Source organism: Vicugna pacos, chromosome 6 (genome assembly GCF_048564905.1).
Source record: "Vicugna pacos chromosome 6, VicPac4, whole genome shotgun sequence".
Lineage (NCBI taxonomy): Eukaryota > Metazoa > Chordata > Mammalia > Artiodactyla > Camelidae > Vicugna > Vicugna pacos.
The window spans coordinates 71,020,958-71,033,762 of NC_132992.1; the positions used below are offsets into that span (position 1 = coordinate 71,020,958).

Consider the following 12,805-nt stretch of genomic DNA (forward strand, 5'->3'; position numbering starts at 1 on the left):
TCATGTAATATTTTTGCACTGCAGTTGACCATAGGTAACTGAAACCAAAGAAAGCAAAACTGCAGATGAGGGACTATTATTATTTAGATATCATTTATGTATATTATACATATTATGTATATACATATTAGTCAGAAGTAGTTTAAAATGTTTAACATAGGGTAAAAATATTCAGAGAAACTAGAAATAAACACACGTGTATGTGCACAGAAAAAGGAACTGGCCAGATAAACACAGTGAAGAGAATGGGTTGGATACTGAAAGTGAGGATTTGCTCAATGTGCTCAATTTTTTACTCTGTACTGTTTGGGTCTTTTGTAAAGAGAAAGTTTAATTTATGTAACTCTAATAAAAGAAACTAGATTAGAAAGAAATGTACCAAGATGTTCACAATAGCTGTCTTTAGAACATGAGATTATAGGTAATTTTCCCTTCCTACTACTTTAAAATTTTTCCCAATTACTCTACATTTTCCTAATTAGTCTATAAATAAGACTCTTTGGTAATGGAAGCACCAAAAACCTTTTTATCACTATAGTTCTTTTTCTTTTTTTCATAGTTTCTTTTAAAAAAATACTTTTAAAGACTCCATTAGCCTCTTAAGGAATTTTAAATTATTTTTGTTGCTTTTTTAAATGATAGCAAGTACTGTGGGCTCTTTATAAAATGTCAAATAACACAGAAGGATCATGGGGAAAGACAAAGTACCTCGTAATCCCATCTCCTCTACAAAATAACGACCATTCTCTGAAACTTTTTAAGTACTGCTTTTATATTAAGAACTTAATTTCGAATTAACTGGAGAGATTGAGACCTGGAATATACTTGCATTGTGCCAAGCACAGTCCTAAATGCTTTAAATTTATCTTATTAAATCTACCTAACAATTCTAGGGGGTAAATGAACTCTCTAGGGTAAACGTTTTGCGCCAGTAACCACTCTATCAGGGCTAGGAGGGTTTAAACAGTTTGCCTAAGGCCGTACTCCAGTATTGGACGGGGCTGGCATTCAAATCCAAGTCCAGGAGGAGTCTAAACCACTGCCTCAGGCGACTGCCATCATGGTGGGTGGGGCTGGTGTGACTAAGATCCAGGGACTGGACTTGAGTTCAGTCTGGTGGCCCCCTCATTCCAGCGTTCCCGAGAATGGGTGTTTGATAAAGGATTTTTGACTTAGGTGATAAGTGTAGGTAGGGTTCATGATTGGCAGAGAGAAAATGGCAATAGTGGAGCTGGGGCACAGCCATCACTGGGGGGCATTTTATAGTGGTAGCAAAGGATAAGGTGATACAGGAGAGGTGGGTGGGCTCGGGAGAAGCTGCTAGCCCCAGCACTCCAAAGGGTTAAGGCTGGGCAGGAAAGCCCCTGGGGGGAGCTACCACCAAAGGCTGCAATCTGGCAGCTCTCACCTCCCCCACCAGCAGGGACTGGACGGGCGGATAGGACTGGTTCCTCCAGGATGATCTGAGGCCTCTGGGCTGAGGTGAGCTGTGGGGAGGGACGGAAGCCCCAGGTGCCACACGCCCCTATCTTCCTGTGGGGCTCAGAAAACCAGGTGTCCTGGATAGGTGTCCTGGGCCCAGATCGAAGCATCTTTGGCACAGGCACACTTTGGGAGTGAGAGGTGTTGAACCTCAAGGCTGGGGGATGCTCAGAGAAAGGTGGGGATGGAAGCCTTTCTGAAAGGGAAGAGGGCCTGTACCAAGGTGGGGGCAGTGAGTTCTCCAGCCTCCTGTCTTGCAGGGCCAGGGATGGGGGAGTTGCCTCCGGAAGAGATGCAGCTTTTGGGTTCAGGGAGCCTCCAGTTCTCTGACCAATCATCCAAGGGTAGTTTCCCAGCTTCAGTTTTGCTCCCCGCCCCGCCCCCCACCCACAGCCTGTCCACAGACTTTCTTTCCTTAGGTCTTTCTATCTAAACCTTCTCCTCCCCTCCCCCCAAACTCTTTGCAAATCTTTCAGCTTTCTTTCAAATTTTCCCTGGGCAGTTTGGGGTCTGTTTCAGAGCTAGGTCAGGGCGCTTTAACACCCCCAGCTGGGTAGAGTGGACGAGACAATAGCTGCTATCACTTTACCATTGGAAGTGACCCCCGAATTTGCACTTCTTTCATCTTGGGACCGGAGCACTTGAGGGTGGGCGATTTCCTGGGGGGAGTGGCCTAAGCCGCTTCTCCACCGGCCAGTTGGCTGTAGACGATCCATGCTCAATGGTCCACCACAGATATGAAACCCGTTCTGGAGTGAGAGTGGTGCTTAGTTGGGGACGCTGCCCGCAGGGTACTTAAATGTCCCAAGCTGGAAGGTGGAGAGAGAAGTGGATGCCCCCTGGGCTCTGGGCCACCCTCGAGGTCAGTAAACTAAGATGTTTCCTCAAAATTTGGAAGGGTGGGTGCCTCATGCAGCTTGGAGGCCCCCGGGGTGTGAGGGGGTAGACTTGGGACACCAGTGGGCCCAAAGACTAAGGAGTGACTCTGAAGATGCTGCAAGAGTGCATGTGTGCGGGTGCACGTGTGCGGGTGAGGGTGTGTAGAGGAAGGTGAGGCTTTGTTTCAAGTTCTCTCTCCCCACCCCCACCTCCAGGCCCTTCCCCACCCCCACTCGCCTGCCTATCTCCCCTCCCCACCCAGCACAATGATCTGGCCTCGGCCCCTCCCCAGACTCCCAGTGGTTCCTGAGTTGGGTCCCTTGTTTCAGATGGCCCCAGCCAGCCAGCTCTTTTGCCAGCCGCCCACGGCCTCCTGGTGGCCTGCACTGCTACCCCTCATGGGCCACACTCCCCATTCTCCTTCCCTTCCAGACATGTGGTCCACTAGAGCTACTAAACTTGGGAACTCCCAAGGTGTGATTGACTCGGCGACCTCAGACCTATCTCAGTGCCCTCAGGCGCTCCCGCTGCCCTTGGTGGTGGGAGGTTCCTTGGGAAGTCACAGCCATGAGATTCTCCTGCCACCAAGCCCAGTGGCCGTCCATGCCCTGTGGGGCCTCCTGGCCACCGGGGAAAAAGCCAAGATGGCTGGCGCTCCCTTGAGCCAGGGGCGCAGCCCGGGGGCCAGGCCAGTGTAACTGGGGGACTGGAGGGCAGGCCAGAGAGGCACGGAGCCAGGTGGGGTGAGAGGCCAGCTGGCCTACCATGATCTTAGCCAGCCTTCCTGAGGCCTGCGTGGCCCTCCCTCATGCTAGTAGGTCCTGACTGGCTGTAGACTACAGAGCCACTTTATGAGGGATGAAAAGAGGGGGGCTGAGGAGAACATGCGGTCCTTGGTGAGTGGATGCAGAGCCCAGGATGAGGCTGGCAGGCAAGGTGTTCTAGAGGCCAGAGACTTTAACCAGCATTGTGTCAGCAGATCCCTTGGCCCATTCTTCCCTTGCCCTGCCAGAGCCCTGGCTCACCCTTTTAAAATGCAAGGGACAGAGGCCAAACCTGGGCTCTGAGACCCCATCTGCTTGAAATGAGAGTGGGGGAGGAGGAAAGAGGGCCTTGGTGAAGGTGAGGCTTTGAGTCACCTGCAGAGTTGCCTGTGTCCGTTCATTCATTCCTTGGCTTCAGAGTCCTTAGGTGCTAAGGTGCTGGCTGGGCGCTTTTTGGATGTCCTGTTTTCTCCCTTCCAACCTCCAGCCAGGGGAGCCTGCAGAGTCTGAGGAGCCCTGCCTCCTTGGTTTCATGCCTTTTTAGATCCCTTCCAAGAATTGTGGGGCCAGCGGAGGCCAGCTGGGCAAAGCCCCTAGATTAACTTTTTTTCTGCTCCTTTTCCATGAAGGCACCTGGTAAACTCTAGATCGGCTCTGCCATCGCGGAAAAGACTGTTCCACCTGAACCCCATCAACCAATTGTCTACTTAAGTATGGTTAGCTTCCCCATAGCGCCTCTGGCCTTTCCCCGCTGCCCCAGTCTCCTCTGGTCCAGACCCACCTTTGTTGATGCGAGGTGCAGAGTGTGTCCAGGGAGCTACGTTTCCTCAGCAAGCTCTTGAGGATAAAAAGAAGTAGGGTATTACCTACTCATATCTTCTCTTACCTCTTTGGGGAAGAGGAAGGAATGAAATAGGGTGGAGTGGGGTGGGACTGGGACCAGGAAGAGTAGGTAGGGTGGGACGGGGAGGGGACGGAGTGGGGTGGGGTTTGCACAGGAAGAAATGTGGTATATCTGGACATGTTGGAAGGTGTTTGGATACTGCTGCGTGAATTCAGGCAAGTCATCTTTACCTTTCTGGACCTCTATTTCCTTATTTGTAAAATGACCAGGTTTGTCTCAAAGTCCCAGGAATCCATGTGTTTCTGCATTCTGTGCATGATGAGCATTTGGGGCCATGTATTTCCCTGGGTGGTGGAATTTTAGGGGTTAGGAAGGTAGCTGTGGCATCAGATTGCTTAGGTTTTGTGGCTTCAATAGCTATGTGGTCTTGGAAAGGTTACTTAACTCCCAAGCCTCCGTTTCTCCAGGTGTGAACTAGGAGTTGCCATCCTAGTGGAAGTGCAGGTGTGATGGAGTTGTAGGTTCATGTGGAAGAAAAGTGAGAACCACGTATAAATAAAATTACCTCAGAAAAGCATCCAAATGCTCACTCAATGTTAAGCCCACAGAAATTTGTAATCACTCAAGGGAACGTTATGCTCTGCTCATGGAGTGGAAGGGCAGGAGGAATCCCCCACACAATTTAAATTAATTGTCCCCTCTTAATTTTTTTTCTGTGAAATTTTGGTTGAATCACCTAAGTTAAATGCATATAGTGAGCAGCAGGTAAATGGTGGCTAGTTTCATAATTTTGTTTGCAAAATATCTAGCAGAGCAGAGCGCTCATTTATATGCAGCTGTAGAACAGCGTTCAACAAGTGACATGCAAGAAAAACAAAAAAAGCCCAGCATCTTTGTTGTTTGCCAGAATGAAAAAGCTCTTCTGTGTGTACAGTGTGTTCCTCAGGGCTTAGTTTTTTATCGTGTATGGAAGTGCTCCCAGTGAAGTTTATCTCCTGAGTCCAAAAAAAACTTAACAATTAAAAAAAAAGTAAATATAAAGTATATAAAAGACAAAAAAGTAAATATAAAGTATATAAAAGACAAAAGTATATATACTTTATATATAAAAGTATATAAAAGTATATAAAAGACAAACAGATTAAAAGCCCAATTCCAGGGTCAAATAATGTGATGCAAATAGAAATTTGGTGAGAGGTTAGACGAGATTTGTTACAATAAACCCATTAAAAAAAAACACTACAGGCAAGGAATTTTATCTAAAGGTGATTCTGATTACTTGTTTTTAAAAAGCTTTCTTTTTTATGATTATCAAGTAAAATTATGGTGGTACAGCTTTGGTTCTTTAAAACTTTTTTCAAGTCTGCTGAACCATAATTTACACTCAAACACCTCCCTTGAAAGAATTCAAAACATCCCTTTCAAGTGTGCAGTTCAATGAGTTGACAAATATATACACCCAAACAATTTTTAAACCTAAGGCTAATCTAAAGGAATTTAATGAACTCTGAGAACAAAAATCTGAGAAAGGATAATGGTCTCCTTTTTAATTTAAAAACAGTGCCCACAGAGGAATATAACTCTGCTTTGCAATACAACACTGAAAACCTACGAGTAATTAGGATGATTAGTTTGTATTGAAAGGTGGCTGGCATGTTAAACTGCAGTAGATGAATCACAGGCCTTAAAGAGCATCTGGTTTCAACTCCTGGCTACACCACTTAGGTGAGGACTTGGGCAAATTGGGCAAATGAGCCTAACTTTGATTGTCTCAGTTTTTTCACCTGTAAATTGGCGCTAATGGTAGTATCCATCTTAAAGTTCAGCTGCCAGGATTAGGACAGTGCAATGGCAAATAGTAAATCAGTTATTAGATCTATGTCAACACAGTGGCTAGGCTGCTGCTACCCCTTTGAAAAGACTTTGTTCCAGGGCAGCAGTTCTCAAACTTTTTGCTCTCAGAACTCCTGTGAGCTCTTAAAAATGAAAAACTCTGAAGAGCTTTTGTTTCTATAGGTTACGTCTGGTCAATGTATGTTACATTCAAAATGAAAATTAAGACATTTAGAAAAGACTTATTTATTAAAAAAGAAAAAACCTGTCACACAGTAGCAAATAATAGTTTTTGTTAGAAAAAAAAACAACAACAAAACTTTTCCAGGACAAAAAATTTAGTGAGGACAGTGCATTCTTTTAAATTTTTCAAATCTTTGTACTTACCTGGTTTGACAAGAGATAGGTTCCCACCTGCCTCTACATTCAATCTGTTGTGATTATTCTGGTAGAAGAATAAGGAGAAAATCCAACTTCATCCAGACATGTAGATGGGCAGAAGAGTATTTTGATAGCTTTTCCAGTGGATATCTTTTTTTTTTTCTTGGTGGTGAAGGGAAGTGCAGCCTTTTCTGTAAAGGCACCAATATAAGGAGGGCGCGTGGCTCGTGCTCTGAAACCCCAAACTCAGTGGATATTCTTTGATAACTACACCAAAACTTGACAAGTGGTGGTTCCTCAAAGCTTTGTCATAATGCAGAATCTGAAACAGTATCCAGCAACTTTTGTACACTATTAAAATCCATTGTTTTCTTTTCTCTTTTGAATGGATCTTTTACCCATGCACCACCCATGGGTTATTTGTGAAATATGATTCATTTAAGTGATGCAGATCTCCAAATGTTGACCATCACATTAAGTAATATAAAAAGTTACATTTGTTAGTGTCACAACTGATCCCATCAGAAAAATCTTTAGGTATTGGGAAGCTGTCAAGTTCACTGTAGTGGATATAGTTTTTCCAAAATTTTGATTTTCAAATGAAAGCTCAAAAATTTTCACTGGCCATAAATAGTAGTTTTCCTTGAAGTGACAGGCTCATGTTACTCATTTTTGAGAAAATCCCTGCCAAATGTACCCAAGTTCAAATGACTAATGCCTCTCAATCTTTCCTTCAAGTAAGGATGATATTCCATGAAAAAGCAGCCAGTTTCATCATACAACCCAGACCGTTGTTACTCATGTATTATGCTTCAGTGCACAGCAGATGCTCTGGGTACCCCTGTCTTGTCACTCCCAATATTGAAAAGCCAAGTATTTAAGAGTTGTGATTAGAAAATAGTAATAATCTTTGTTGCGTCATCAAGGACATTTTTGAGTGAAGTAGCTTTCTTTTTCCTAACTGCAACTACACGGTGGTGAAGAACAATGCTTTCTAGTTCGATTCATGCTAAGGTACTACAGTTTTACTCAAATGTTAAAACAATGAAAAAGGCAAATCACAGTGTTGTTATCTTAGTGTATCTTAGTATTTTCATGAAAATGGTTTAACTTGCAACCCCCTCTGAATAAGTCTCAGGGAACCCCAAGGGTCCATGGAACATACTTTGAGAATCACTGTTCTAGGGAAAGGCAGACCAATTTTGGCTGTATGTGATTGTCAGTCTTTAACAGGTACAGAGTTACAGCTTTTATACCTGTACTCTATAATGCGTACGGTACTAGATGATACTCTAATGTATAATAGCTACCACTTCTATAATACTTTACTGTGTACCCCAGGTACTTTTCTAAGGATGAATGGAGATATATATATACCCGTTTATCTCCATCCTTTACTTTCATTGTCTCATTTATACCCACAGCAATCCACAGCAATCCTATAAAGTAGATACTTTTATTATTGTCCTCATTTTAACAGAAGCATAGAGTGGTTGAGTGACTCGTTCAAGCTAATGTGAGAACCAGAATTCAAAGCCAGGCTCCAAGACCAAGCTCTTCCTTAGCACCACGGAGTAATTAAGCCCCAGGAGGCACCTAGCCATTATCTGCTGTGGGGGAATGGGAGTAGATGGGCATTATATTGAGGGAGAAGGCACAGGAGTGGATGAGGCACCATTGCTGGGTATCATATGGGGACCTCGTCTCGTCTTGACCTCTGCCCTCCCTTCTTTGCCTCGGCAGGATGACATCTCGAGAGCAGCTGGTGCAGCAGGTGCTGCAGGAGCTGCAGGAGGCAGTGGAGTCCGAGGGCCTGGAGGGTCTTGTTGGTGCTGCTCTGGAGGCCAAGGAGGTCCTGTCTTCCTTTGCTTTCCCCACCTGCCGGGAAGGAGGCCCTGGCCCCCAGGTGCTGGAGGTGGACTCAGTGGCCCTGAGCCTGTATCCAGAGGATGCTCCCCGGAACATGTTGCCGCTGGTGTGCAAGGGTGAGGGCAGCCTGCTGTTTGAGGCGGCCAGCATGCTGCTGTGGGGCGACGCAGGTCTCAGCCTGGAGCTGCGGGCCCGCACCGTGGTGGAGATGCTGTTGCACAGGCACTACTACCTCCAAGGCATGATCGACTCCAAGGTGATGCTGCAGGCTGTGCGCTATTCCCTGTGCTCTGAGGAGTCTCCCGAGATGACCAGCCTGCCGTCTGCCACGCTAGAGGCCATCTTTGATGCAGACGTCAAGGCCACCTGCTTTCCTAGCAGCTTCTCCAACGTGTGGCACTTGTATGCCCTCGCCTCTGTCCTTCAGCGCAACATCTACTCCATCTATCCCATGCGCAACCTCAAGATCCGGCCCTACTTTAACCGCGTCATTCGGCCCCGCCGCTGTGACCACATGCCTGCCACGCTGCACATCATGTGGGCTGGCCAGCCCATCACCAGCCACCTCTTCCGCCACCAGTACTTTGCCCCCGTGGTGGGGCTGGAGGAGGTGGAGGTTGAAAGTGCCACCACTGGGCTGGCCCCGACTCCTCCAGCCCTGGCCTCGCTGCCCCCGCCTGCCAAGACCCTGGAGCTGCTCAACCGGGAACCCGGCCTCAGCTATTCCCACCTCTGTGAACGCTACAGTGTCACCAAGAGCACCTTCTACCGCTGGCGGCGGCAGTCCCAGGAGCACCGGCAGAAGGTAGCCACCCGCTTCTCAGCCAAGCACTTCCTGCAGGACAGCTTCCACCACGGGGGCGTCGTGCCACTGCAGCAGTTCCTCCAGAGGTTCCCTGAGATCTCCCGCTCCACCTATTATGCCTGGAAGCACGAGCTCGTGGGCTCTGGCGCCTGCCAGGCCCTGGCCTCCAAGGAGGCTCTGGCGATGGAGGAGCTGGAGAAGCTGCCGGAGGAGCAGGTTACCGAGGGGCTGGGATGCTCCTCGCCGGCAGCGTCAAGCCCTGGAATGGTCTTAATGCAGCGGGCCAAGTTGTACCTGGAGCACTGCATCTCCCTGAATACACTGGTACCCTATCGCTGCTTCAAACGCAGGTTCCCTGGCATCTCCCGGTCCACCTACTACAACTGGCGCCGAAAGGCCCTCCGAAGGAACCCCAGCTTCAAGCCAGCACCAGCCCTCTCAGCGGCCGGGGTGCCTCAGCCAGCATCTGTTGGGGAGAAGGCCTTACCCCTTTGCAAGGATGAGGCAGGAGAGGGGGCAGGGAAAGCAACAGGTGGGGGACCACCCGCCCCCCGGGAGTTCTTGCCTCTGAGGATGCCCCTGTCCCGCTGGCAGAGGCGTCTGCGCAGGGCAGCCCGCAGGCAGGTGCTGAGTGGGCACCTCCCCTTCTGTCGCTTCCGTCTCCGCTATCCAAGCCTGTCACCCTCCACCTTTTGGGTCTGGAAGAGTCTTGCCCGGGGTTGTCCCAGAGGCCTGTCCAAGCTCCATATACAGGCCCCCACTTTGGGCAAAGGGGGCATGCAGGAGGCAGAGGAGAAGCAGGAGAAAGAAGCTGGCAGGAATGTGACAGCTGTCATGGCCCCACCTGCAGGGACCCCACAGGTGGCAGCTTCTTCAGGAGAGGATCCTGGGAAGGCCCTGGGAGGGCCTTCCAGAGAGGGGGCCCTGCAAGAAGGGGCTGCGGCCCAGGGCCGGCCCCCCAGTGGGTCTCTGACCAGCCATCCTGTGGTGGCAGAGGCAGTGGGTGGCGGAGACGGCCAGGTGCTGGTGATGGACATGCTCGCCACCACAAAGTTCAAGGCCCAGGCCAAGCTGTTCCTGCAGAAGCGCTTTCAGTCCAAGAGCTTCCCCTCCTACAAGGAGTTCAGTGCTCTCTTTCCCCTCACTGCCCGCTCTACCTACTACATGTGGAAGCGTGCCCTCTATGATGGCCTCACCCTGGTCGATGGCTGACAGGGAGGTGTGATGGGCTGGGAGGAAGGGGACCACTTTGGAGGGGGTCAGGGACCTGAGTTGCCCACTGGCTTGGCCAGGATCCCTTTTGCTCCTACAGTGTCTACCCTGAATCCAAGGGCAGATTTGTGTTTCTCCCTAGCTCCAGGGCAGAGAGAACCAGAGGTCAGCCGTCTGGCCTCCTGCAGAGACTACAGGGCCGGAGATGTTCTCTTCAGTTGTTTACTGTTCTTATTTTTATTGTTGTGTCTTGGTTTTAGTTTTTGTTTTGATTTGAGTGGGTTGGCTGGGCCCCCTTGCTGATGTTGGAAGCTGTATGTGTGGGGATCTGAAGGGGGGGTTGGTTAGCTAAATCTGCTTTCAGCTTTTCCTGGGGACAAAAGGAGTATTGTAGCCTGGCCATCTGTCCGATTGGGCAGAATATGTCTTCAGTTCCTTTTGGGGGTTGGCACCCTCCTGACTCAAAGAGATTTCCCAAAAGAACATTAGAAATCAAGTGTGGAGCAGGTCAGCGGCTTCTGCCTGGCGCCCCTAAGGGAGAGGGTGTCAGGCTCAGTGTGAGTGGGAGCAGGGACCTGTCTGTATAGGAAGAACCAAGACTGGCCTCCAAGGGAAGGTCCTGAGCCAGATTGCTGAGGGCTGGCCCATCTCCTGGCTGGGAGAGAGGGCCTTGGGTCTCTGCTTGCTGGTGCTTGGCCCATCTGCATGGACCCTGCAGTCATCAGCCAGCCTGGCTGGCTCTTGGGGACCCCTGTCTTTCTGTTGAGCCTCTCCTTAAAGCCTGTGCTCCATCTGCAGTGATGGACCACACAAGGCCAGGCAGGAGAGAGACTGAGTTTGCGTTGTCCAAGAGTGAAGTTGGAAAATCAAAGAAATAAAGTGATATGGTGCTCACAGCTCTTGGTTTCTGGTATTTGTTTTGCCATATGTGACTGCCTGTTCCCACGTTTCCCTTTGGTTCAAGGGTACTGAGAGTGATCAAGTCTCTCCCTTGTTGCTCCCAGTTCCAAGGCTTGGAGGATGGAGGTGATTACTCTGGGGATTCTGCTTAGAATTGGATGTTGACCTTGAGTGTTCTTCCAGTTGGGGGCAGGGCTATGGCTGCCTGGAAAGATACTTCCCAACACTGGGAGAAAACTGTCCAACTCAGTGGGCTCAGAGGCCAGGCCAGCATGAGCATCCATCTGTGTCAGGCTTCTGTTTAGTCCTTGCAATGCACCAGGCAGGCGAGACCCAGCCATAGGTAAGGAAACCGAGCCTCAGCGTGGTTCACTTGCATGCCCCCTCCAGCGGGGCTGAGTGTTAAGGCCAGGCCTTTGCTTATTGGGATGTGACATCCTTGAGGAAAGGCCATCCTTAGGCCCTTTTTGCCTGTGTCTAGGTATCCTGTCCTCCTCCTGGCCTTGGGGAGTCATTCTTGGTTCTGCTATTTTTTCACCCCCATGTCCAATCCATCAGCAAGTCCTGTTGACTCTGACTCTAAGTATGCCCTCTATCCTCCCCTTCACGCTGCTGCCATCACCATCTCTCCTGGCTCACATCTCAGTTTCCTACCTGCCTCTTCTCTGCCCCATACTATCCATTCTCCAGAGGGCAGCCTGAGAGATCTTTAAGTGAAATCTGATTGTCACTTTTCTTGTCTAAAATGTGTCAATGGCTTCCCTTCACTCTTAGAATTCTTTGTGCTGCCTTACAAAGTCCTTTGTAAACTGGCCCCTGACTTCCTACTTCCTGCCTCTCTTGCCTTTACCCACCACATCCAGCCACACTGGCTGCCCCTGATCTTGAATGAGCTACACTGACTCTTGCTTTTGTGTTTGTTCCTTTGGCCTAGACAATGTCTTTCCCTGTCATCTTCACAGGGAAGGCTCTGTACCATTCAGATCTGAGTCACTACCACATATCCCTTCTGTGTTCTCTACGTGTGCTTAGTCCCATCTGTTTTTGTTGTTTATTTGCTTATTTGATTGTCCCCTCTCCCTTCCCCCGTTTCGGTCATAAACTCCATGAAAAGCAGGGCTCTCCCCTGACTAGCTTACACCACTGTATTCTCAGCAGGTAGATGAGTTTCTGTCACACAGTAGGTGCTACATTTTGTTGAAAGAAGGAAGGAATGAAATGGGACCACTATGATTTTCTGCTGTTACACTCTGGCATTTGTTTTTATCAAGTCTAATCCTAAATATTCCTCATGGGTCAGTTTTCTCCATCCTTGCAGCTACCGTCTAATCTAGGCCAGCGGCTCCTCTCATCTGTAATATTTGAGTGGTTTCCAAATGGACTCTGCCTCCACTCAAACTATTCCAGACAAAGGCTAGAATGACCTCATGAAAACCTAAATCTGGCTCATTGCCAGATTTCCTATTGCCTTTAGCACAAAACCCAAACTCTTAAGGCCTACCAATCTGATCCCTACCAACCTCTACATTTATTTTTCTCCACTGACCCCTCTCGCAGTAGCCCTCATCCAGACTAATCTTGCCCCTACCTGCTTCTCCTCTCCCATAGTGTAACCAAGCAGCAGTGTCATGGCATTGTCATTGCTTGTCTTTCTCGGGTCTTCACTGAAACCCTCCGCCCCCGCCCCCTGCCCAATGTAGTCTCTTGGTAGTCCCTTATTGTTTAGTGAAGGGGTTGCAGGAGTTATTTTCCTGCCTGGTCTGCGATGGCCACCTATGGCCAGCAGGTGGCAATCTGGTGCAACAAGAGACAGTCTGGGTTCCCAGTAGGCATAGC

General features: G+C 48.8%; 1 protein-coding gene across 1 annotated transcript; it reads left to right on the top strand.

The window, feature by feature from the left end:
- Positions 1-2,202: 2,202 nt before the first annotated feature.
- On the top strand, positions 2,203-10,558 carry VRTN (vertebrae development associated). Its single transcript, XM_006206067.2, has 2 exons — positions 2,203-2,344; positions 7,927-10,558. Exon 2 carries the CDS (start codon positions 7,928-7,930, stop codon positions 10,067-10,069), a length of 2,142 nt encoding a protein of 713 aa, XP_006206129.2. The 5' UTR covers positions 2,203-2,344; position 7,927; the 3' UTR covers positions 10,070-10,558.
- The last annotated feature ends 2,247 nt before the right edge of the window (positions 10,559-12,805 follow it).